The 21,739-nt window shown below is 51.9% G+C and overlaps 7 protein-coding genes across 7 annotated transcripts; 3 read left to right on the forward strand and 4 right to left on the reverse strand.

Moving 5' to 3' along the window:
• Positions 1 to 1,141: 1,141 nt before the first annotated feature.
• On the forward strand, positions 1,142 to 2,593 carry LRP88_09572 (uncharacterized protein; the record flags this gene model as incomplete). Its single annotated transcript, XM_083246056.1, has 6 exons — positions 1,142 to 1,178; positions 1,237 to 1,482; positions 1,533 to 1,897; positions 1,947 to 1,987; positions 2,038 to 2,431; positions 2,516 to 2,593. 6 exons carry the CDS (start codon positions 1,142 to 1,144, stop codon positions 2,591 to 2,593), a joined length of 1,161 nt encoding a protein of 386 aa, XP_083097169.1.
• Positions 2,594 to 4,155: 1,562 nt separating this feature from the next.
• Positions 4,156 to 5,073, reverse strand: LRP88_09573 (Alpha/Beta hydrolase protein; the record flags this gene model as incomplete). Its single annotated transcript, XM_083246057.1, has 1 exon — positions 4,156 to 5,073. The coding sequence occupies one exon, from the start codon at positions 5,071 to 5,073 to the stop codon at positions 4,156 to 4,158; it is 918 nt and encodes a 305-aa protein (XP_083097170.1).
• A 3,870-nt stretch (positions 5,074 to 8,943) lies between these two features.
• On the forward strand, positions 8,944 to 9,690 carry LRP88_09574 (uncharacterized protein; the record flags this gene model as incomplete). Its single annotated transcript, XM_083246058.1, has 1 exon — positions 8,944 to 9,690. One exon carries the CDS (start codon positions 8,944 to 8,946, stop codon positions 9,688 to 9,690), a length of 747 nt encoding a protein of 248 aa, XP_083097171.1.
• Positions 9,691 to 10,132: 442 nt separating this feature from the next.
• Positions 10,133 to 11,314, reverse strand: LRP88_09575 (zinc-dependent alcohol dehydrogenase family protein; the record flags this gene model as incomplete). The annotated part of the gene is made up of 3 exons (XM_083246059.1): positions 10,133 to 11,044; positions 11,098 to 11,117; positions 11,179 to 11,314. The coding sequence occupies 3 exons, from the start codon at positions 11,312 to 11,314 to the stop codon at positions 10,133 to 10,135; spliced, it is 1,068 nt and encodes a 355-aa protein (XP_083097172.1).
• Positions 11,315 to 12,254: 940 nt separating this feature from the next.
• On the forward strand, positions 12,255 to 13,828 carry LRP88_09576 (gluconeogenesis factor YvcK family protein; the record flags this gene model as incomplete). Its single annotated transcript, XM_083246060.1, has 2 exons — positions 12,255 to 12,528; positions 12,588 to 13,828. 2 exons carry the CDS (start codon positions 12,255 to 12,257, stop codon positions 13,826 to 13,828), a joined length of 1,515 nt encoding a protein of 504 aa, XP_083097173.1.
• A 160-nt stretch (positions 13,829 to 13,988) lies between these two features.
• Positions 13,989 to 14,264, reverse strand: LRP88_09577 (uncharacterized protein; the record flags this gene model as incomplete). Its single annotated transcript, XM_083246061.1, has 1 exon — positions 13,989 to 14,264. One exon carries the CDS (start codon positions 14,262 to 14,264, stop codon positions 13,989 to 13,991), a length of 276 nt encoding a protein of 91 aa, XP_083097174.1.
• Positions 14,265 to 14,927: 663 nt separating this feature from the next.
• On the reverse strand, positions 14,928 to 15,782 carry LRP88_09578 (uncharacterized protein; the record flags this gene model as incomplete). The annotated part of the gene is made up of 1 exon (XM_083246062.1): positions 14,928 to 15,782. The coding sequence occupies one exon, from the start codon at positions 15,780 to 15,782 to the stop codon at positions 14,928 to 14,930; it is 855 nt and encodes a 284-aa protein (XP_083097175.1).
• Positions 15,783 to 21,739: the final 5,957 nt, after the last annotated feature.

The following is a 21,739-nucleotide window of genomic DNA, read 5'->3' on the forward strand; positions in this document are numbered from 1 at the left end:
TGACTGAAAGCAGCTGTGATCATGAAGTTTGCCCTCTTCCTTTCTCCTGCGTCTCGTTCCTTGCATCTCTCAGCTGCTGGTCCCTGTCACTCGCCCGCCCTGCCCCTGTTTGGCTTGTTTCGCGGGCACTGATGCCTGCTATCCGATGCCTGTTTGCGGGGGAAGCCTCTGAGATTTCCAACTGATCCTCCGACTTGTTTCTCCTGCGAGATGTTGGCCCTTCTCCAACCCGAGCAGTAAGACATCAAGGATCTTGATCCGTCAAATACGACTCCCGTCTCCCGCGTCGAGATGGATGGGCAGGTCCACCCATGTATGACTCGTGCTGAATATTGCGCCCACTTGCTACCACTGCGTAGTTAGTAGCAGCTGTCAACTCCACTGCCTGAGCACGCATGGCAGACGTACTTTATTCCTGTGATGCAATTGGTGAGGCAGTCACTGTGGTCTTGTCCTGCTGAGCTTGTGGTGCTATTCAACGCCCGATGGAAGCACGAGGCTGTCACAGCATCCACCTTGTGGACACACTCAACAGCCTGAACCCCATTTCTGAGGACTGAGCTCTTCTACTGCCTGGTGGGTTTATGATGGCATACACGAGATTCCTCTTGACCATCGAAAATCTCTAAGAAGCAGAGATGGACACTCGCCTACGCTGCTCCTAGACAAGGAGATAGGGCGTATGGCCTGGTGGGAATCGCAGCACACAAGGATGACCTCGACAAACACAGATGCAACCGTTGAGGATGAGACTGTGCTTTCCACCCTCGAACCAACCAACGACTCAGCCGCAGATGGAGATCAGGCACCCCAAACAGGCCATGAGTCCCCCTACCATTGATCGTCGCGCGGGCCGCTGGAGGAGAAGAAGCTGCGGATCCGACTACTCTCTGTCTGTGCTTTATACTTGCCTGGTCATGGCCTTGTTTTAAAACAGCCATGAGATCGGACGCTTCTTTAGCGTCGATGCGCGTTGCTTTTTGGAATATGTATCCTGCCGCTCCCTGTTCCGGCTGCCACTCTTTTATGTTTGCCGTTTGAGTCTGTGTTTGCTTTGTTTTGTCGAGCGTCTCCAGGAACACACCGAAAGCCTATTCTCCTTCGGATCGACGTCCGCCGACTGCGGGCTCCCATCGCCATCATGTCCGAACTATGGAAAGGCCCGCTCTACAAACCAGGTTCGCTCAAGAAGAGACCCATCTTGGAATACCCGCGGCTAACAGGCTCGCCGGACAGTCTCGCCCAGCATAGATGACATGAACATTGCGAGCATTGCCTGGGGAGTTTCCCTGGGTGTTTGCATATTCACGTTTGCAAAGGGCACGCGACAGACCATCAAATCGTGGAGGAGGGGCCGCAAGATGAACCCCTACATTATCCTGCTGTGGATGGAGTGGGCGAGCAGCTCTATTATGAGTGCTATTACGTGGTGTTATCTGCGCTCGTATATTCCTGGAGGCTTTCCCTTCTTCTTTGTCTTGGGTATGTCGACGAGCTCCGTCTGGATGATACTCCTCACTGACACGGGGCAGTCTTTCTTTGGTGTATCCAACTACAGGCCCTCATCCAGATCATCATCAACCGAATCGCCATCCTCATGGTCGTCCGACAGAATGCGAGAAAGCTCAAGCTCGGCGCATTCCTCATCATCCTCGTTGTCAACATCAGCGTGTTTTGCATCTGGATCCCAGCTCGCCTGGGGATCAATAAGACCTGGAGGGACATCAATAACGTCTGGGACCGTATTGAAAAGGTCATCTTCTTGCTCGTCGACGCTGGTCTCAACTTTTACTTTATTCATCTAGTGCGGTCGCGGCTTATTGCGAATGGTCTCACCAAGTATGGCAGGCTGTTTCGCTTCAACTTGGGCATGATTGCGGTGTCCATGACGATGGATGTACGTCGAACTTGTCTGGTACACTGGGCTCATGCTAATGTTGGTTTAGGTCCTTCTCATTGCCATGATGTCTCTTCCTAATGACATTGTGTAAGTCAGCTCGTCTAAGTGCCCTTACTCACTCACCAACGCCTCGGCAGATACGTTCAATTCCACCCCCTCGCATACCTCGTCAAGCTTCACATCGAGATGAACATGGCCGACCTCATCACAAAGGTGGTCAAGGCCAGCAACCCCTCAGGCTACCCTGACTACTCAGGCTCTCGCTCCCGCACGACACAGCAGGGCAAGAGTTCAGGGCGTGGAGTCACCGGCAACAGCAAGCATCCGACGTCCATGTTCGCCGGCGGAAACACAACATATATTGAAGCCGGAGCCGAAGACATTGAGCTCTCGACGCGAAACGAGCACGGCATCCAAAAGACTGTGAGGACCGAGGTGGTGGTCAAGCCATCGCGACAATCCCAGTACGACGACCCAGACATGGCGAGCGAGTCGAGTTCGACGAGACAGCTCAAGAGGGAGCATTTTCCGGTATGAGAGCAACAGAAAAACCGTTGGCAAAAAAAAAAAAAAAAAAAAAAAGAAACACTGCTTGAACTTTCTGAGTAATGATAGATGCCCGAGCATCGGCGCCGGAGCTCCCAGGCCCCAATCCTGATCCAGACGTTTGACGCGCCGTCCAGCACTGCTTAATAGTAGACGATACCCGCTTGCTTTTTCCTTCTGTTTCTTTTATAGATGACGTTAGACTACAATACTTGTGTAATAGAAAACAAGGTGCGATCCTTTGTCATTGTTCTAGACTTGTACAGCAGCTCCTCAAGGCCCAAAGCCAACTCAACTCTGGGTCCACCAACGAGTGTCAATTAAACGACTTGTCATAAAATAGAAGTGCAAGTCGATGCAATTGGAGTGTTCAGATCCCGAGAGAGTGGGAAAAAGTAAGCAAGACGCGATGCCTGTCTCAATTCTTGATCTTGGCGGCCCACCGCCAGCTTGACCCATGAGAGTTTGCGACAAGTCACAGGGCAAAACGTGGAAGAAGCTCTATCACATTTCCGGTCATTTTTACCGAGGCATGATCGAAATTAAACTCTCGTTTAAGCAAGGCACCGTAGCTAGCTTCGATGATCGACGAGACCCGGCAGGTCAGCTCAGGACGGACTCTCTTCCGCACACCTGGTCCGATGCCCCAACAAACGATCTCTCGCAGAAAATGCCTGTCATTTCAGGTGACATCTTGGCAGATTCATGACTCGAATGGCAAGACGACATCTCATCTAGACGAGCAATGTTCAAAAGTCCCAGTCATCCGATGGAAATCAATTTAATCGGGATATCACGCCATGTCTCAACAGCCCCGGTGATCGCCGTCATGGTTCGACCTTAAAGACTGGATGACCAACGTGCTACTGGGTTCTCGTCTTTGACAAATACGATCAACGTCAATTGGGCCATCTCTGTGTCAACCCCTATCGCAAATGACCCTTCACGCCAGGTTTCACACCACATCAACGCTTGATATCAGCACGATCTTGAGCTCATGTTATTTAATCAATGAGTAGATTCTACTAGTCGTGCATCCCTTTGACTCTCACTCTTCGCCATGCGCCTGGTGGCCAAGTGCTCCTACATCGCGGAATATCCCAAGATCGCAACTCGGCTCATCCGCCAAACATGTTATTATAACTAACGTCATAGAATGCAAACGTACCAACGCTTTCGTTTAGAACTTTGCCAGAGGAATGACGCATTAGAAATGGCATAGCCTTCCCCTGCTCTCACTAGGGGTACTGGGGATGGACCCGTCGCCACGTTCAACTATTTGACAGCATCCCTGACTATAATCACTACTGCAAAGGGAGGTATATCGACGAAATTCTCAATGAATTTTGTTGGATTTGTTTGTTGTGGGTACTGTTTGTCCCGCAATACCTCATTTTATATAACAATGGATGAATACTTCTTTGTGGTCTTGCTGGTTGGCTTCCTGCGTTTGTTCCAACAAGCAGGATGCTCTACTTGGACCTTGCATACTGTGTCCTTGTAAGTAATGAATGGCTACAGCAAACGATGGACATGAATACACTGGTATCATGGTGAATATCTGGCCTCTTGCGAGAAATCTGAGAAGCTTGGAGTCTTAGAGCTCGAAAACAGTTTCGATTTGTTTCACGTACAGTCTGACTATTCAAGATACAATTTGCAACTGGAAGCCACCTATTCTAGCTTCCAACCTCCTAGGAACTAGTATACTACTCCATGAATCGAGCAAACCAGTCCAGGAACTGTTGAGGCTCCTTCTGGAAATAAGTATACCCGTGCCATCGCTTCTTCGTACCCTGGATCCAATGCAATTTCTTCTCAGCGATGGGAATATTGTCATACATAGACTGGACGTCCTCAGGCCGTGTGCCAGGGTCATCATGGACCTGGTACAAAAAGGTTGGGACGTGGACGTGCTTGGCGTCAGACACTGGCGCAACATAATCGACGTGAAAGCTGGTCTTGAGGAAGAATCGTCGGTTGACTTCCTCCATATAAGAAGCTGGTGCTCCAAGTGCCTCAAGAAGGGTTTCGAAGACGAGTCGGATAGTCAGAGGTTGGGGAGCAACCATGCAACGGACACCCTCAAAGGCTTCTGGGTGACGCTTCATGGCGGCCAGAGTTGCGTTGGCTCCGGCGCAACGACTAAAGAGGCCAATGGTCATGCCGCTCGTGTCTGGGCGGTTGCGGATGTACTTGAGCGAACCAAGAACATCCCGCCATTCGTAGAAACCAAAGAGACCGTTGTTACCACTTCCACTATGGCCGTGGTTGCGCAGGTCATAGGCAAGAACGTTGTACCCAGCATCATGAAGGATCTTGTAGTCGGGGATGAAGTTGACATCGAAGTCATTGCCAGGGACGAGCGAGTTCCAGGGCTCTAGGTGAGAGGGAAGACCAGCACGGCTGAACCAGTGCGGATGGTTGGCGATGATGACCTTGTTGGAACCCTTGCACGGGATGAACCATCCCTCGAGGGGAACTCCGTCTTCGGATGGGAAGAAGACGTCCTCATACTCGAGGCCAGCTTCTTCAGGATAGTGGATAATGGGTGCGAGAGTCCAACCGCGGAAGTCGTCAACCACGGCCTGGATTGTGGCATGAATTTGTTCCTCGGAGAGGGCCATGTTGGTTTGTAGATGGTGTAAGTGGATGATGTCTGTGTTGCGGCCTGGCTTGAAAAGGAGGAGCTGCGTAAGAGCTACCGCGAGTTCTTGTTGTATTGTGGCAATATTTGAACCCATGCGAGACTTATAAGGCCTTTTATCTTCCATTCGTCTTCCGTTACTCTCTTGGCACACTTGATCACAAGGACCCAGCCCCCCATAGATTGAACTGCGGCCAAGCTTCAACACCTCTCATCACAATTACGGTCAACTGAGGCCGTAAAGCTGTCAGATATCGAATTGGCTGCAGCCACTCGGCTCAATGTTAAATCCACATGAATATTCCCGTCGTCTGCTCAGTTTGTTACTCGGACTTGGAGATGGTTTCTTCGCCACCTCCGACGCGGACTTTATTTTTCCATAATCCCGTTTAACTCCAGCTTACTTTCCCCGGAACTCCCACAATTTCACGTCGCCAGGATATACGAGAGATATACAATTACTGGCGAATGATTTCTGAATCACTTTAAGAAACTCAATTAAGAGTTACTTAAACAGGAATTTGCCTTCACGATACCCGCCCCCTTCTATGCGGATGGCTACGTGAGGGAGGATCCCTGGTATTCATGAATTGGCCATGAGCGGCTCATTCCCATGAAACTTGCCATAACTGAGGGTCGAACTGTCAACCCGAGTTGAAAGACCCGCTAGTTGGATCCTGTTAATGCCCAACCTCATGTTTGCCATGGAGCTATTAGCAGCTCTCTCAACCAAACACGGCACTCATCAATATTCAACAATAATGGGTGATGAAAATTGGCCATCTCTGTAGCCCCTGACCGCAGGTCAGGGAATATGCCGTTATAATTCCGAGTTCTTTGTCCTTGGAGCAGTATTCTCCGCCATTGATACTGAATTTCCTGACATGTTCTCTCTTGTTAGGTGTGTGTTCATTGTTAAATTCGTATGCTCTTTGTTTCCGCAGTGATTTTTCTCCTCTGCAAAAGGAACTTATCATTATTCTTAACAATGCCTCTGGGCTAACCTAATAAAGAATCTTTTGTACCATAGGAAGTTAGGAACCAGCCTATATAATCTCCTACCTAGAACCCATGCCAGCTTCGCGGCTTGGCTGCTACAAGTCTTGAAGCACCCCGCTGACAAAAGTCATACTCATCCAACAGTAAAGATGCATTGTATTCTCACGGAAGCCGGCACAGAATGCCGCGATAGCGTGCTAACGACAGTCGCAAACATATTGGGAATCTTGATGTTCGCATTCGGCTTATTTCTATCGTTCACCGCCTTGGTAACTATCACTCGGAACGCTGACAACGAAGTTCGAGACTTGTTAATGGCTCTAGACCGGACCGATGTACATCTTGGTGATATTCACGCCTACCTAACACAATTAGAAACCGAACGAGACTCGATTCTGAATGAGATGCGACCCACGGTGACTAGTAGCTACAGGGGGTTCCTACAAGCCCGCGATGATATCAGACACTACTTGAAAGAATTTGCACCAGAGATCACCCATGAACAACCGAAGCCATCTAATGGCCCCATTATCAACCATTGGAACACATGGCCGCAGAACCCGACTGCATCTCCACAGGATGGACTGAACTATCACAACAATTCTTACCATATTTCACAAGGACCACGGAAATCATCGTCCCTGTGGACTCGTTCTAAATGGTGGTATCACAAAAAGGAAACTGCGGCAAAGAGGACAAGGTTGGAAAGTTGCACGCAGCACTTCAATACCATCCGGCTGACTCTTATTGCGAGGTAAGTTTGAGTATAGTTGAATCTTCGTGTTCGGTAACTAACATGTATGTTCAATGGCAGAAAGGTGGAGCGGCAGAAATTGTCAGTGGAATCACTGCGTCGGGCTGTTGATGGCCTCACCCCGAAGTCTGCGTACCTCGAATAGAGGTCTGTGATGGTTATGAAAAGGTTAGTGTTCGTGACTTAGGACTGGCGAAGTAATCCTTCATAGTCGATGATCTTCAATAGGCTTTCCAAGAGGGCCCCCTAAACACCGCGGCTCTGAGCTAGTATTATTTGGGAACACTGTTAAATTATTTTGTATTTGTTTTTGAGGCGATGAGGTGATTTTGCCATAGGCCAACTGCGAGCTACTAGTCGAAATGAATTAGAAGACCACGCTTTTATAAGAAATAGAGAAACAAGGCCTTAACTCGCTTTAGCGTATGTGCTAGGTGAACGATCCGCCATCTTCTCTGCATAAATCTTTGGTGTTGGTGGCAAGTCCTGGTCCTAGACCACGACAGACTCAGCCCAGGGGAAAATCGCGCCATCTGCTGTTCTTGGCTGCATCGCTTCCGATAAGGTTACGAGGCTTAAGCCAAAGGTGATCTGGGCTTGATGCCCTGAAACTTTGTTCCGTAGAGGGTCTAGATCTCTAAACTCAACTTGGTTTCTGGAATTTGCCAAGCCTATTGACGTAGGGTGGCGCCGGATGGCCTCATGCGGTTCTGCGAGTCAAGCTTTGGAGTGTTGCTTCTTGAATTTGATTCATTGGTGCATATATGGAGATGAGAAAGAGTGAACCTGAAAAGATATCTCATAACCGTTATGTGTAGAAGCTGGGCTTGAGGGACTGACCTATAGCGGCAGCAAGGTGCCTGCTCACCAAGTGTGGAAATGAAAACTGCCCCGATCTTTACGCTTGCCTAACCGTTGTGCACTACTATTTGAAACCCAGACACTGGACCATCTACCTGATAAATCTTGTGTGATCTCTTATAGCGTAGCATCCAATATCAGATATATTCCTCGCATCGAGGAGTAAATAGACAACTTGTGCCCTGTTCAGGAGCTACCACTAGCAGAGATGGATATCAAGTTACTCATTGCGAATGAGCTCGTTGTACCAAAGCGTTTACGGGCTGTAGTAAGCCAAGGGGACGTTCAACCTGGCCCCCAGAGCGATATTGGATGACGTGTTTCTAAATATTAAATCTGCCAAGGTCACAGAGGTTGGAAGAGGCCTGAGGGGCACTAGTGAAAACACAACTGCTGATAATCACGGCGTTTGTTGTGCCAAGCTCTTCATGGCTCAGCCCTGTTTGTGAATCCGCCGTCTAGGCTGACGGCATAGCACATCAGGAACACGGGAGCCAACCTCAGAACCGTCGTCAGATCACGACAGCCTGGTCGAGTAGTAACCAATATCAGACACAGCCTGCATATCAAATGCAGTCAAATATGCCCAGACGCCAATGATATCAGACAAGCAAATACTATGCACGCTTACAAAAATATCTATCGTATGCCTCGTACTGCGTACGTAACCCTCCCCTTTGTAAATGCCGCACAAACAAAATAACGGGTTGCACAAGTCTCATCCGCGTGCAGCTGGTCTTTCTAGGCAGACGAAAGCCAAGAACGACGAAAACATCTGGGCACTTAGGGAGAAAACGTGCAAAGCCCTTCCCGTGGTTTGATCTCTGGGGCAACCACATGTCGCGCCTGGTGAGACAAGCCACGGGAAGGACACACGGCAAGGTGTCAGATCCTGTTTAATCAAATCGGTACGATGCACGTTTTGGATGTAGATCCATGTGATGAGGCCCCCCTCAAGTGGTGATGCTTGCGGGCTTGGCTTAGTGCCCCGTGGCTGGAATGTCTTGGATGCCGCGGGCTAGCCCCGATGACCCGATGCCTTAGGGCTGGCCGCGTCCGGCAATATGAACAAGAGGATCTGGAAAGGAGGCTTGAGTATAAATGCCGTCTACCAGCTTCCAGGTTGTCGATCCATCCTTCGTCTTCTCTCTTCAGCTATATATCACACATACACTCGCCACAAAAGTCACTCGTTGACCCCCTCGACACTCGCTACGATAGTTCCATCTTTACAACATGAACAAGATCTTCCTCTTCGCCCTCTCGGCTACTGGTGTCCTGGCTGCCAACCGAAGCCCTCTCCTCGCCGTTCGACAGGTCGTCACCATTCCCTGCTCCGACCAAGGCCTCAAGGACTGCGGCACAGGCTGTATCCAGCAGGATTGGACCTGCTGTCCTAGCAAAGCTGGAGGATGTCCTCCGAGTGCATACTGCGATGTGGGCGCCAACGGCGAGTACGGCTGCTGTCCCAATGGCAGCCAATGTGGTGGTGATGGCGGTGCCAACACGCGCGGCATGACCAACACCATCGTCATCCCCGGCAGAACGACGACCATTTACAACCCTCTCGACACCGAAGAGCCCCAAGGACCCATCGTGGAGACACAGACGTCTCTCATCGTCGAAGTCAGCCAAACAACCATCGACATTCCCATCTCTCAGCCCAATGGTGGCGGAACCGCCGTCCCTAGCGGTAATGGTGGCTCTGGCGGCTCTGGAGGTGACGGCGGTTCTGGCGATGGCGGTTCAGGTGGTGATGGTGGTGATGGCGGTGCCGCTGGCTCAAGCGACGTGCCTCCTGTCATTCAAACTCCCAATCCCAACCCGGAGCCCAACCCGGTTCCCGTCCCTGGCACCGAGACTGCATCCGGCACACCAGTTCCCATGCCCGTCCCCACACCCGTCACCGTCAACGCGGCCTCGTCCAATGGCTACAGCTGGATCGGTGGTGTCGTGGCTGGTCTCGCCGCTCTACTGATTTAGAGCCTTTCTAAACTTTGTCTTTCATTTGTCGCGAGAATGGCTGCTGGCTAGTGAGCAGCTAAGGAATGGTCTGGATCGTCAAAGGTGTGGCTGCAGCAGCAGTTTCAGGAACACATGCGCTAGGGACAGGTACAGGTTGTGTGCCTGATCAGATGTAATTGTCTGTCAATATAATTAACGAACAAATCGGTTGAAGTCTCACGTTAGATCTGCTGGGTAGATGCGGGCGGATGATCACCCGTCTTACACGCATATGCCCCGGCATTTTAACGGTTGCAACACTATAATTCGCATTAATCCTGGCAATTAGATGACAAGAGTCAAGGTCTGGTATATGAGAGAGTGACTTTGATGTTTAGCTCACAGCAACGGACCGCTGTCAAGTGCGACACAATTGATGGTGCGACAATGAGTATATTACTTTTACCTAGACAACTCCCGCTTACTCAATCTTGATGCAGACCTTGCCCTGGTGCTTGCCCGACCACTGGTACTCATAAGCCTCCTTGAGCTGGTCCAGGGTAAAGACCTTGGGATCCACGACTGGTCGAAGCTTCTCTGGGTTGGCCTCGATAGCGCGGCACATGTCCTCCATCTGAACCCGGCTTCCGACCAAGATACCGCGGGTGGTGCAGAGGTGGGTGAGGTTGGCAAGGGATCCGGGCTGCTCCTCATCGACACCACCAACGAAACCGATGATGGTGATGATGCCGTCAAGCTTGATGCTGTTGTACGACTGCTTAATTGAAGCGGGACCAGCAACCTCGACGACATGATCGACACCGACACCGCCAGTCAGCTCCTTGGCCTTGGCGCCCCATTCCGGAGTGGTGCGGTAGTTGATGATGTGGTCGGCGCCGAGCTTCTTCAGGAGCTCCGCCTTTTCGTCTGAGCTGGTGGTCGCGATAACCTTTGCGCCGGCGGCCTTGGCAAACTGCACAGCAAAGATACTCACGCCACCGGTACCCTGGGTGAGCACCCACTGGCCAGGTTGCAACTTCTTGTCCGTGAGACCGAAGAGGGCGTTCCACGCGGTGAGACCGGCGCAGGTGAGGGTCGCGGCCTCGTGGAACTCGAGGTTGGAGGGCATGGACACGAGACCCTGCTCGTCAAAAGCTCCGACGGTGCGGAGCGTGCCGTGAACGGCGCCGCCCAGGCCAGTTTGGATGGAGTGGCCATCGATAGAGCCGCCAATGTGTCCCTGGTTGAAGAGAGTGACAACCTTGTCGCCGGGCTTGAAGCGCGTCACATTCTTGCCGACTGCCAGGACGGTGCCGGCGCCGTCAGAGCCGGGGATGACGTTGGGGACAGCCGGGAAGGGATATCGGCCGAGTGGGATGATGAGGTCACGGTACTGCGACGTTGTTAGTGAGGGGAAACTTTAACGTTACTGAGGAAAAGACGCACGTTGAGGGACGCGCCCTGGACTGTCGGAACGAGTTAGCTGGACTCGGTGCATTCAATGTCGTCGATGTTCCTGAAACTTACTCTTGACCAAGACCTGGCTGTCGCCGAGTTCAGCCAGAGGCTGCTCAGAGAGCTGGAGGGCATTGAAGCCATCCTTGCCATCCTGGGCGGTGACGTTCCACTGCTGGACGGTCTGGGGAATCTTTGTCTGGGTCATTGTTGAAGATGTGATGTCGAGATGCGATGATGGGGAAATCTCTTGCTTCTACCAGAACCAGAACCAGGGTCTATATACCTCGTTCCCTTGATCCAGAGTCCCAAGATACCATAGTTGGATTTGTAAGGAACCTCTCCGTGGAAAGTGCCTTGTTCCTAGCGACTGGGGACTTCCCTGGCGCAACCTCGGCGGTCCGCGGGTCCGCACCTATGGTACGGCCATAGTTACAGTAGCTGTTGACGTGATGAATTATCCCGTGGATCGTTCACCGCGGAGAACAAGCCTGGCAAATGCCGTCAGTGACGGTATGGGGGTTGCTCCGGGTCACACCCTTCCAGCCCGTAACAAGCAAGGCCCCCCTTGGGAGAGTGCACCGTCCCGTCTTTTGTGCTCGATAATCGCTGTGGTTCCCCGCCTCGAGACCCACGTTGAGCCGGACGTTTATGTCACTTTTCCGACTTTTCGGACCCGAGTCGGGATGGTGGGCGGGGTGGTTTCTAGAAGAATTATGCGTTGACAGCTGTTTTTTTCTTGCGTGTCGTTGATCTTGGAGGTTGCATGTTCCCATGACTCGTGCCTCATGCGGTTCCGCTTTGGGTCAATTGGCGGTGTCTGCTGTGTCTTGTGGTGTCTGAGGAGTTTGCACAAACAATGAATCATGACAATGGATGGCAATGTAGGGTATGTTGATACAGACGATATTGAGAGCTTCAGGTGAAAGTGCAGAACAAAGCCGTCTGCCGTTCCCTCCAGCAATTGACATCCATGCATCAATTGGCGTGATCCCCCTTATCGGGGTTACAGTTGCCCCGCTAACTCGATCCAAGCCAGTTCCATACTCTGGACACATGTCAGCCAGCACCTCGTTCGCGTATAGTTACACGACTTGAAGCAAAGAAACAACTGATAACTTGACCAATAGTTCCTGACTATCCATTCCATGGCTCAGATCAACATCCAGCAGAATGGACTCGGCCTCCAGCTGCCAAGCTCCAGTGGATCCTCCGCATTGACGACCCCTCGGCGCACCGCTACGCCCAACCCCGGCCCCCCCTCTGGCCTCGTCGTCTTCTCGGGTGGAAGCGCCGCGAACAATCTCGTCGACGTCTTTGAGAGCGTCCGCGAGGCTAACCAGTGCACTCTGAGCTACGTCATCCCCATCTCAGACAATGGCGGCAGCAGCAGCGAGATCATCCGCGTGTTTGGTGGGCCAGGTGAGACCCCCTCTCTCTCCTTGCATGCAGGTCGCAGAGCTAGACTGACCGGGGCCAAGGTATCGGAGACGTGAGGTCGCGTTTGGTCCGTCTTATTCCAAATGACGGGAGCCCTGAGACGGCTGCTATAAAGCTCTTCTTTAATCATCGCTTGCCCAAGGTCTACAATGAGGCGAGGTCCGAATGGTTCGAGATTCTAGAGGCCACGCATCCGTTATGGGACGATATTTCATCACCGAAACGCGAACTCATCCGGTCTTATCTCAATAGCTTCAATCTTGAAGTTGTGAAGCGCATGAGACCTAGCAGTCGGTTCGACTTTTCTGGCGCCAGTATTGGGAACCTGTTCCTCACCGGAGCCCGCCTCTTTACTGGCAGCTTTGAGGCGGCCATTTATCTTTTGAGCTCCATTTGCTCAGTGCCAGATCGGATAGCAGTTCTTCCCGCTCTTAACACCAATTTTGCCAGTCACATTGCCGCAGGCTTGGAGGATGGGACAATAATCACAGGCCAGAACGACATCTCTCATCCCAGCGCGCCCACGGCAGCTGTCCCTGGGACATCAGCCGGCCTTCACAGCCCGACAGTATCAAGACATGAGGTGTGGGATCATCATCATGTAGAAGACGCCAACCTCCCGGGAACTCTACCAGCGCTGCGACGACCTGCTATCGCCTTCTCCAAGGAACAGGAAGAGGACCTGCCGGCAAGAATATCCCGGCTCTGGTACATCAATCCATATGGCGAGGAGATCAAGATGCCTGCCAACCCAAGGGTTTTGGATGCCCTTCGCTCGGTACACAGCATAGTGTACAGCATTGGCTCCTTGTTTACTTCTCTCATCCCTAGTCTTGTCCTTCGTGGCGTGGGAGATGCGATTGTCAGCCCCCAGATTAGGAACAAGATCCTCATCCTCAACGGTACTACCGACCGAGAGACGGGTCCCTCAACGGCACCCTTCACTGGCCTGGACTTTGTTGGTGCTATTGCGAAAGCTTGCGCCGACTCGAGAGGCCTACCAGAGCCAGAGGAGGACGAGTACTCCCAATACGTGACGCACGTCATCTACATCGAAGGTCCAAACTCGCCCAAGGTGGATAAGCAACAGTTTGGGCTTCTTGGAATCGATGCGACGAGATTGTACGGGCCCAAGGATGAGACGGGGAGAGGAGGAAAATACGACGCCAAGGCGTTGACACAAGCGCTCGAGTCCATCATTGGGAGAAAGGATGCTCGGTCGGATAGAAGTCGGCGAAACACTCTGGATCAAGGTTGGTGTAATAGAGGTATTTTGCATTAAATAGGAAATTCGCTTTGGGTATGTAATCGAATCTGGGCTGACCCGTTTCGGCCGCTCTGTATATCTTCCATCGTCTTGTGATACCTTTCCCTCCAGTGCGCCATGTTGTACAATCCTGTTGTCCCCCCCATTAAACTGCCACTATCCTTTCCTTCATACATCACAGAGACCCCTGCGATAAGAACAGATAGGTCATGACGACTGGCCAGCAAGTCGATAGTAGTAGGGCGGCCATGACGGAGCTGAAGCCGACGTAGTTCTTGTCAAAGGGACCCTTCCAGCGGTCGACGAGGGCGCAGGTGCTGAAGATGGCGGCGCATCCGTAGAGGGAGGCGGCCCAGAAGATCCCGAGCCTGATGGCGGTGGCGCGGTCTTCGGGGCTGAGGACGACTTTCGAGGTGTCGGGGATAAAGGTTGAAGAGAGGTTGTTGCCCATGGTGGAGGTGGGTGTGAAGTTGAGTGAGGTTGTATGTGGGTTGGAGATGGGGCCTTGTGTTTTTTGTTGGTAAAAGTTTGAGATTGATTGAGAATGTAAATTGATCCAGCAACTGTTAAACTCGCCTGCGAGTAAAGAAAGGAATTTCAGATTACCTCCCAAACAGCGAGACGCCGTCAAGAAAAAGGGCTTCGCAATCCCCCTCCTCGTCACATCGTGAGCAACAGGGGTCTCCCAGCCCGTCACAGAGGACCATGCCTGTCGCAGGCTGGCGTCGATCAGAGGCACTATGCGGCAAGCAGCCAATGAGACGTCTCAGATGCCATCGGACCAGGCCAAGCCGGTCGCGGATTCGTCTTGGTTGGTGATGCAGGCTGCAGAGGGGGTCCAAGGCGTCCAATAGCCACAGGGGTTAAGCGCGGGGAGAAGCACAGGGGGTGGTTGATGATAAGAATAGGCTGGTCTTGGTGAGTCGATGCGAAGCTTGTGATGAGCCCATTAAACAGACAAGAAGCCAATGGGTTTGCCCTGTGAATTTTCGAGGTCATGCTGACTCTGTTCACCGCATTGACAAGAAATTGGTTCTATTGTTTGGCGTCTTGTCTCGCGGTTACAAGCGAGTTTTGAGTGCTGCAAAATGTGACAGTGGTAAAACGTCTCACCTCAGGCTTTCTCTAGCTTCTCTAACCATTGCCTCGCCAAGTCCGAAACCTCCCACTCGTCCTCGTCCCCTTTAGCCTCTTCCACAAGAGCCTTGACCGTCGGCTTGAGCTCCTCCCACATGCTCAAGGGCACGCACTCATCTAAAAATTCGAGAAGATTCACGATCAACCCTCCGTCTCCTCTCTCCTTCTCGATGAGCTGCCCGATCGGCCCCACCGTCACCTCCGGGAACCTGGCCAGCTGGGCCCGACAGCCACGGAACGGGGGCCAGTTTGCGTCGGCGAGCCAGTCGAGCAGACCCGAAACGTTCGGACGCATCTCGTCTGCGGTTTTTACGCGCTCTTGGAGAGTGCGCTCGGCGATGTAGTCGCTCTTTGTTTGGGGAACCCACACCGCCGTCGGATCGTCCATGAAGCGGATGAGCGATGCTGCTTCGCTGCGCAGGCCCGTCGCACCTTGGTAGTGCGACGCCGTCGTGTCGGAGGCGGTTGTTTCGGATACGGCTTTCAGGACCGGACGATAGTGATGAAGGTCCTCAAGAGGCAGGTCCACGACGACTTCGTTGAGGGCCGTCCAAGCAAGGTAAAAGCTGTCTTGGTCCTTTATCGGTGATTTGATGATGTTGGAGACGGCAGCCATTGTTGGAGCTTCCGTCGCGCGTGATCGGATCGCTTCGGTTCCGGGAGGTTTGCGCTGGTGAGACTTGAAGATGGCTTGGCTGGCGGATGAGAGGATCGCTGGGACTCTAGCTCCAAATGTCTCCTCGTCCAGACCAGCGAGCAGGTCGAGATCTGTCGTGTCGCCATGGTCCCCAGCGCTTGTTGACGTGTTTTCTTTCATGTCTTGAGTGCTCATCGTGAATTTTTTTTCTCTTTCCTTGGTTGTGAATGTGATGCAAGGTCTTGGTGTTTAGTGTCTGTCAGCTTGCTGAAGATATTCACTAGCAAAGCACGCCGTCAGAGTCACACCGACCTCTCAGTAAGCACTCTTCCAAAGCCACAATTGTCTAGCTCCACATGCGCATAGGCAGGCAACATTGCGTCTCTGCTCAGCCTTGCTATTTTCTTACCTGATTAACCTGGAAATGGACTTACACCTTCCCTCTCGTGCGTGGTGGTCGGGAGATTGAGTTGTTGCGGCCATACGCAAGCCCGCCTCCATCTACTCCTTTCATGCACAAAACGAACATAAAGATTTCTTATTTTGTAGAATTTGTATTCGTCTATCCTTGCCTCATGTCACACAGTGGCCTAATCCCTCACTGTTCGGCACCTTCACCCATGGCTACCCTATGTAACTGGACGTAATCATTTCGAGAGTCAACATTGCATAATGACTACCTAAACCGAGTTCTTTGTCTTTCCATCATCTTCCATTATATCCCAGACTAGATTGAAAGGCATCGAAGCATCCTGAAGGGGCTTTGTGAACTGCTTGGTGCCAAGTCGCCCTGTTCTTTGTGCTGCTCACGAACAACATAGATAATGATTGATCAATACCATTAAACAAAGATAACGATGTTTAGCTATTTTCCTTTGTTTAAGGAACACTTAAGGAACATGAAACCCAGGAACCCTTCCTTCCGAAGCACAAATCGACATCTCCAAGAAACCAATACTTACAGACCAGACAACACCGAGCTACTCTTTGGCCAGAACGATATCAGGGCGACTTTTCTAGATATGGAGACTATGATATGGCATCACTATGATTGGGATGGCGTCTACCCTAGATGCGCCAGAGACTGGGAGGTGTATGATTTCTATCTGTCCCTCCCCGAGCTCCAAGCCTCCCTCCACGAACTCTGGGATGACTGGCTCTCGAAGCAGCCCCCGGACTACACCTTCAACCCCTGCTTAAACCGCTGCATATGGGTTCTCTCCCTTGTAGAGTGCGAGCCTCTCAGGTGGTGCTACACCCGCCCCAACCCGAACAAGGAGACTTGGAACGAGACTGCTCATCTTGTCCGTCTGCTCGTGCGATGGCGGGTCGTGTATAGGATCATGGCGCAGGCTGACGATGGGCTCTTGGATGTGGAGAGCCGCATCATTTTTGTTCGCAACACCCTCGCCATCGTTGCTGTCTGGGCTAAACTTCAGCTCTCTGGGCCGGCAACGATTCGTCACGTCAGGGGGACGTTGACTCCTCCGTCGCTTCGGTAAGTCACCTATCTGCTCAAACTTCTCGATCTCTTGTAGATAGTGTGCTTTCAGGTGTCATTCAGTGAGTGCGAAGGAAGTCAACTGCGCTGACATGGCGCAACGGGGTGGGTAGTTGAAGCGGATAACACTTGACAATTGACGAGTCGATAAATAATCAATCCCATTCTTTACCTCTCCAATAAGATTCTCAAGATTAATCACATCCAAACCCCATCATTAATCGCAAAAAGATGGTCGCGGGTCCCTTAGATAGCAACATCCCATAGCTCTCAGGGAGCTAGGCTGGTAAGGCCCGAGGATCATTCGAGGAAGAGGAACGCTCGATTTCACCTCTTCGCACCGGTACTCGGTCTGCATTTTTTACGCATCCAATTCGACCCGAAAAAATCCCAAAATCCTCGTGTCGGCATCAACCGCGGAACGGCTTCCCATACGATGCGCTGAGGGCTTGGACAGTTCGGAGTTGAATCTAGGACACATGGAATGCCAGAGATCGTTGGTGACCCGTAACCGTGAGGCCAGATGGGAGCTGGTCTCTTTGTTGCGCGAAATCGCTACAATTCTGTGTGATAAGGTCTTGTTTTTTGAGTGCAGGTGATGGGCAGGTGTTGGTGTTGAGTTGCCAGTGTCTAGGACCGTCAGGGGTTGAGATGTGACCTCATTCAGGTACCGCACCAAAAATTGGCAGAGTGGATTAAAAGTGGGTCAGGATTGTTAGAAGAAGATTCTTTTGCAGATGGAATAAGTTTCATGTACAACTTGTAGCATTACTTTAGGCCTAAGTAGAATAGACACACTCCCTGATCTCCTTCAACTAACACACTTCAACCGAACCATTATGGCAGGAACTTTTAACAAGATGAAAGATCTTCCAACTCATCCCATGTACAAATGACCGTGAATAATTGTAGTGGCAGACGATATTAACCCCTTACGCCACTTTGAACAGACACCCTCAATCTCCTCTGTCCCGTTCCAGCAAACCAACGCCAAGATATTAATCTCCTTGTCTGAATGTAGACTTTGTTATAGTTGAAGCTCGGCCCTTGATGGGATAACTGAGCCAGAAGACAGTCTGAATGTTGACCTCGAATCCAAGCCCGCCGCCACTACAAACAGTCAGTCTCTCATCCCTTGATCTCGGAATCGTTCGTCATGGCTTACTTCCCCAATAGCTATCGCGACGCTCCTTTCATTTGTTCAAGCTCTTCCCCAGGACAGATGAGAAGCCCCTCAGTGATGGGACTAAAACCATCGTTGATTCCGGTCCCGGACGTGCCTGTCCATCTGTTGGAACGCCCTTTCCATCTCCTCGGCCTCCCGAGCGTTCCTGAATCGTCGCGGAACATTCGCCTGGAACCCATCCCACCGTGAGACATTCGGCTCGAACCCATCGCGTCTTCGTGCCCAACGAGGTACGGGGCTGACGTTCCTAGAATTCCTCCCACTCACAGTGTAGTACCCGTCGTCTTCCTGCTCTTCTTCCTCCTGTCTTCGTAGCCGACGGTGACCAGGGCTGACCCGTCTAGGACCTCGGTGATGGTCATCGCGTCGCGGCTGGCTGTGTCTGCGCCGTCTGTGGCTGTGGGAAGAGTCCGAGTCACTCCCAGAAACGTCATCCCGCCCACCATCGTGCTCGATGCAATAACCCCCTTGGTGCCTGGCGGGATTCGGGCATCCTCGATGGCGGCACGAGTGATTCGGGCAAAAGTCGGATCCCTCCAATCGTGAAAGTTCGCACCCGCGTCGCCTACAGACGTGATCAGAGCAGAACCGGGTGTTCATGCGGGCCTCCCCAGAGCAGCCTCTCCACGAGCACGTGTGCATAGAACAGTGTCGCGAGTTTGGGTCGTCCGTGTTGTCGGTGCATTGTTGGCACCCCGCGGCTGCGCAAGTATCTGACAAGTAATTGTCAGTCCAAGTCTTGTCCAGCTATTGTCTAAGATGGATGGAACTCACGAGGGGTACACCACCGGTTCTCTGGGACCCATTGGTTGTCGCGGCATCTGTTGCATCCCATCACACCGCACTTGTGCTGTGGGCAGTAATCGCTGTTGTCATCGACTATGCCATCACAGAGGTCGCCCGGGGCCCGACAAATGTGGTGGTAGGCACACAACTTCTCCGGATGCCCATTGCCATCGAGGGGTGTAAAGCGCCTGCAGCCTGCATAGCCGCAGGGCTGGTGTTGGGAGCACATTTGACCGTTCTGGCCTTGTGGGTAGACTTCTAGAAGACACCCGGGCTCGTCGCAGGTGTGCTGCTTGCAGAGCTGGCCGTCGGGAACTCGAATCTCTTCGCAGTTTGGCTTTCTGCATTGGTTCTCTTTGGCATGTGCTGCGCAGAACAATGTGACAGAGTCTCGACGTCTCTTGTAGCAGCCCCCCTCCGTGCAGGCATCTATGTCTTGTCAGTCTTCACATTCAGACGGGATGAAAAGGAGCACGAACGGTCTGGACAAAACCATCTGTCTGCTCCTATCTGGGAGTATCTCAGGCCGTAGGGTTCAAACCTGACGTGACAGTCAGGATCGGCGCATTCGGCGTCTAAGTTGGTCAGCCTCTGCTTCATGAGTCTGGATGGTATCAACGCACGCTTCTCACAGAACTTTTCGCCCTTTCTTGTTTGGTCACCACAGTTGTTTGGTCCAGCTTGACAGGCGTCTGTCATCCGTTAGATACGTCTCATACTCAACTTGGACATAGAATGCTCACGGTGATGGCAGAAATAGTAAAACGCTCCCGTGGAGGAAGACCTAGCAGGTTCGCTGTGACATCCCACAGCCTCGCATTCCTCCCTGACCTTTTGAGTTTGAGCCCTAGCCGGCATTCGGACGAGTGGTTGGGCGCGCCGCATGGTGTCTCGAGGTGCCGGATGTTTGGATGAGTGTCGCTGATAAGGTTATCTGTAACCTCCATGTTAGCTTGCGTTGCCGTGGACTCGACACCTCGACGAGGTTGCATGGACTGACCTTGGAGTAAGGATAGAAATCTGATGTTTTGATCTTTGGTTGTAGTAACTTGTAGTAGCTTGTGATGAGCAAGAATGATAGTCGCCATTCAAGGGATAAAAGTCCCGTACTTATAGTTGGAATGAGGCTCTTCGTCGATAGCCCCCTTAGGCGCCAACGATACTGAAACCGATGGCCTCCTTCCATCCGATTCTGCCTCTTCTAAACTGGTCAGTGATTCATTGTCGAAGGCGAGTGTTCCAGCAAAGCATCCATCTCTCGGTTGTAACCCCATCCCTGTACTCTAATAGCAAGAGGCCTCCGCGGTTGGCAGCGTAAAGGTGGTGCCGATTTTCGGGCTCAAGCATATGTGAGGCTTTTTGCCTCTCCCCTGAAGGCAAACATGTTTCTGTAGCCTTGCAGCTTAAGATGAGGCGGTGACAATGTGGCTGCCTTGTCTCTATGGTTTAGACCATGGACATGCATAGGTTTGGGGTAGAGACATAGCTGGGAGTACAGCGGCGTACAAGTGTCGGTCGTGCATCAGAGCTCAAGGTCGGAGGATTTGGGAGTAGGACAAGGTGTTGGCACAACATTATGGGCTCGGTTGCTTGTTGAGAAGGAGTTGCAAGGTGATGAGAAGCGATGGGTTGAGAAGAATCTATCAGATGATCAGTTGTCGGGTCTCGGCCAGATGTAGATACTCACCTGCCACCAAGGCAATCAGGGTAACCTGTCTGCAACTCAACCTTCCAATCGTACTGGTCGTTAGCAGTATGCCCACTACTGTAGTGACATTAGGAATTCGCTGTGAAGAATCGTACCTTCTATCTTTGTTTAGGAATTCGTTGAGGAGTCTACCTCGGGTTCGCTTCCGGTTGGTCCCGTCCCGAAGCCGTGAGAAGAAATAGAACGGGTGTGTTCCCATCTATTTCGACTCCCATGTTGAATTAGCCCACATGCAACGTCTCACAAACTACCCATACGCGTGACGTACCTTGTTGACAGCTCTCGTCAAGGTTGTTTGGCCGCCCTTTCCATCCTCTTCCTTGACTGGCTTCGAACTGGCGAGTCATGAATAACGCTGACGACTCTAGAAGTTTTGTTGTAGCTTGTAGGACGAAACGGGTTAAGAACAACAGCCCTGTCCAAGTGTGGTAACTTTCTTCGGCTACCGAAGGAGGCACAAGGTCCAGACAAAACCGTGAGGGTAGGCAGTCGTCGTGGTCGTAGTGGAGTCTTGTTGAGGCTCAAGTTCCTGTATCCTCTAGCATCATAGTCTCCCACAAACTTCTCGTTGCCTCGTTTTCGAACGACCATGTGTCGGCTGCTCCGCCCCTGTCCTCTCCATCGTCATGTGCTAGGTTTTTTGGCGAGGCCTTCCGCGGCGTCCAACGTGGGACTCGTGATAGGATAGTCGAGAGCAAAGGCGCCCGGTCGTAGTGGAAACTCGAGCTGCACGCGTCATAGGATGAGGCAGGTAGAGTGTTCGTTGGGCAACGCCTGTGCAGCCAGGGATGTGACGAGCTCCCTCTACCCCGGTTGGTTCGGTTGGTCGAGTTTACCGCCAAACGCTGAATCTCGTGCACCAACAGCCGCGGGGAATTCCTAACTTACATGCTAGTTCTGAATGCCTCTTGGCGAGCTCATGCGGCTCTGCTGAGGCACGTTGGGATTTGGCAGGTGGAAGTCTGGGGTGT

This window comes from Fusarium phalaenopsidis (genome assembly GCF_050370095.1).
Source record: "Fusarium phalaenopsidis strain FUZ10S chromosome Unknown contig_32304, whole genome shotgun sequence".
In the NCBI taxonomy this organism is placed as follows: domain Eukaryota; kingdom Fungi; phylum Ascomycota; class Sordariomycetes; order Hypocreales; family Nectriaceae; genus Fusarium; species Fusarium phalaenopsidis.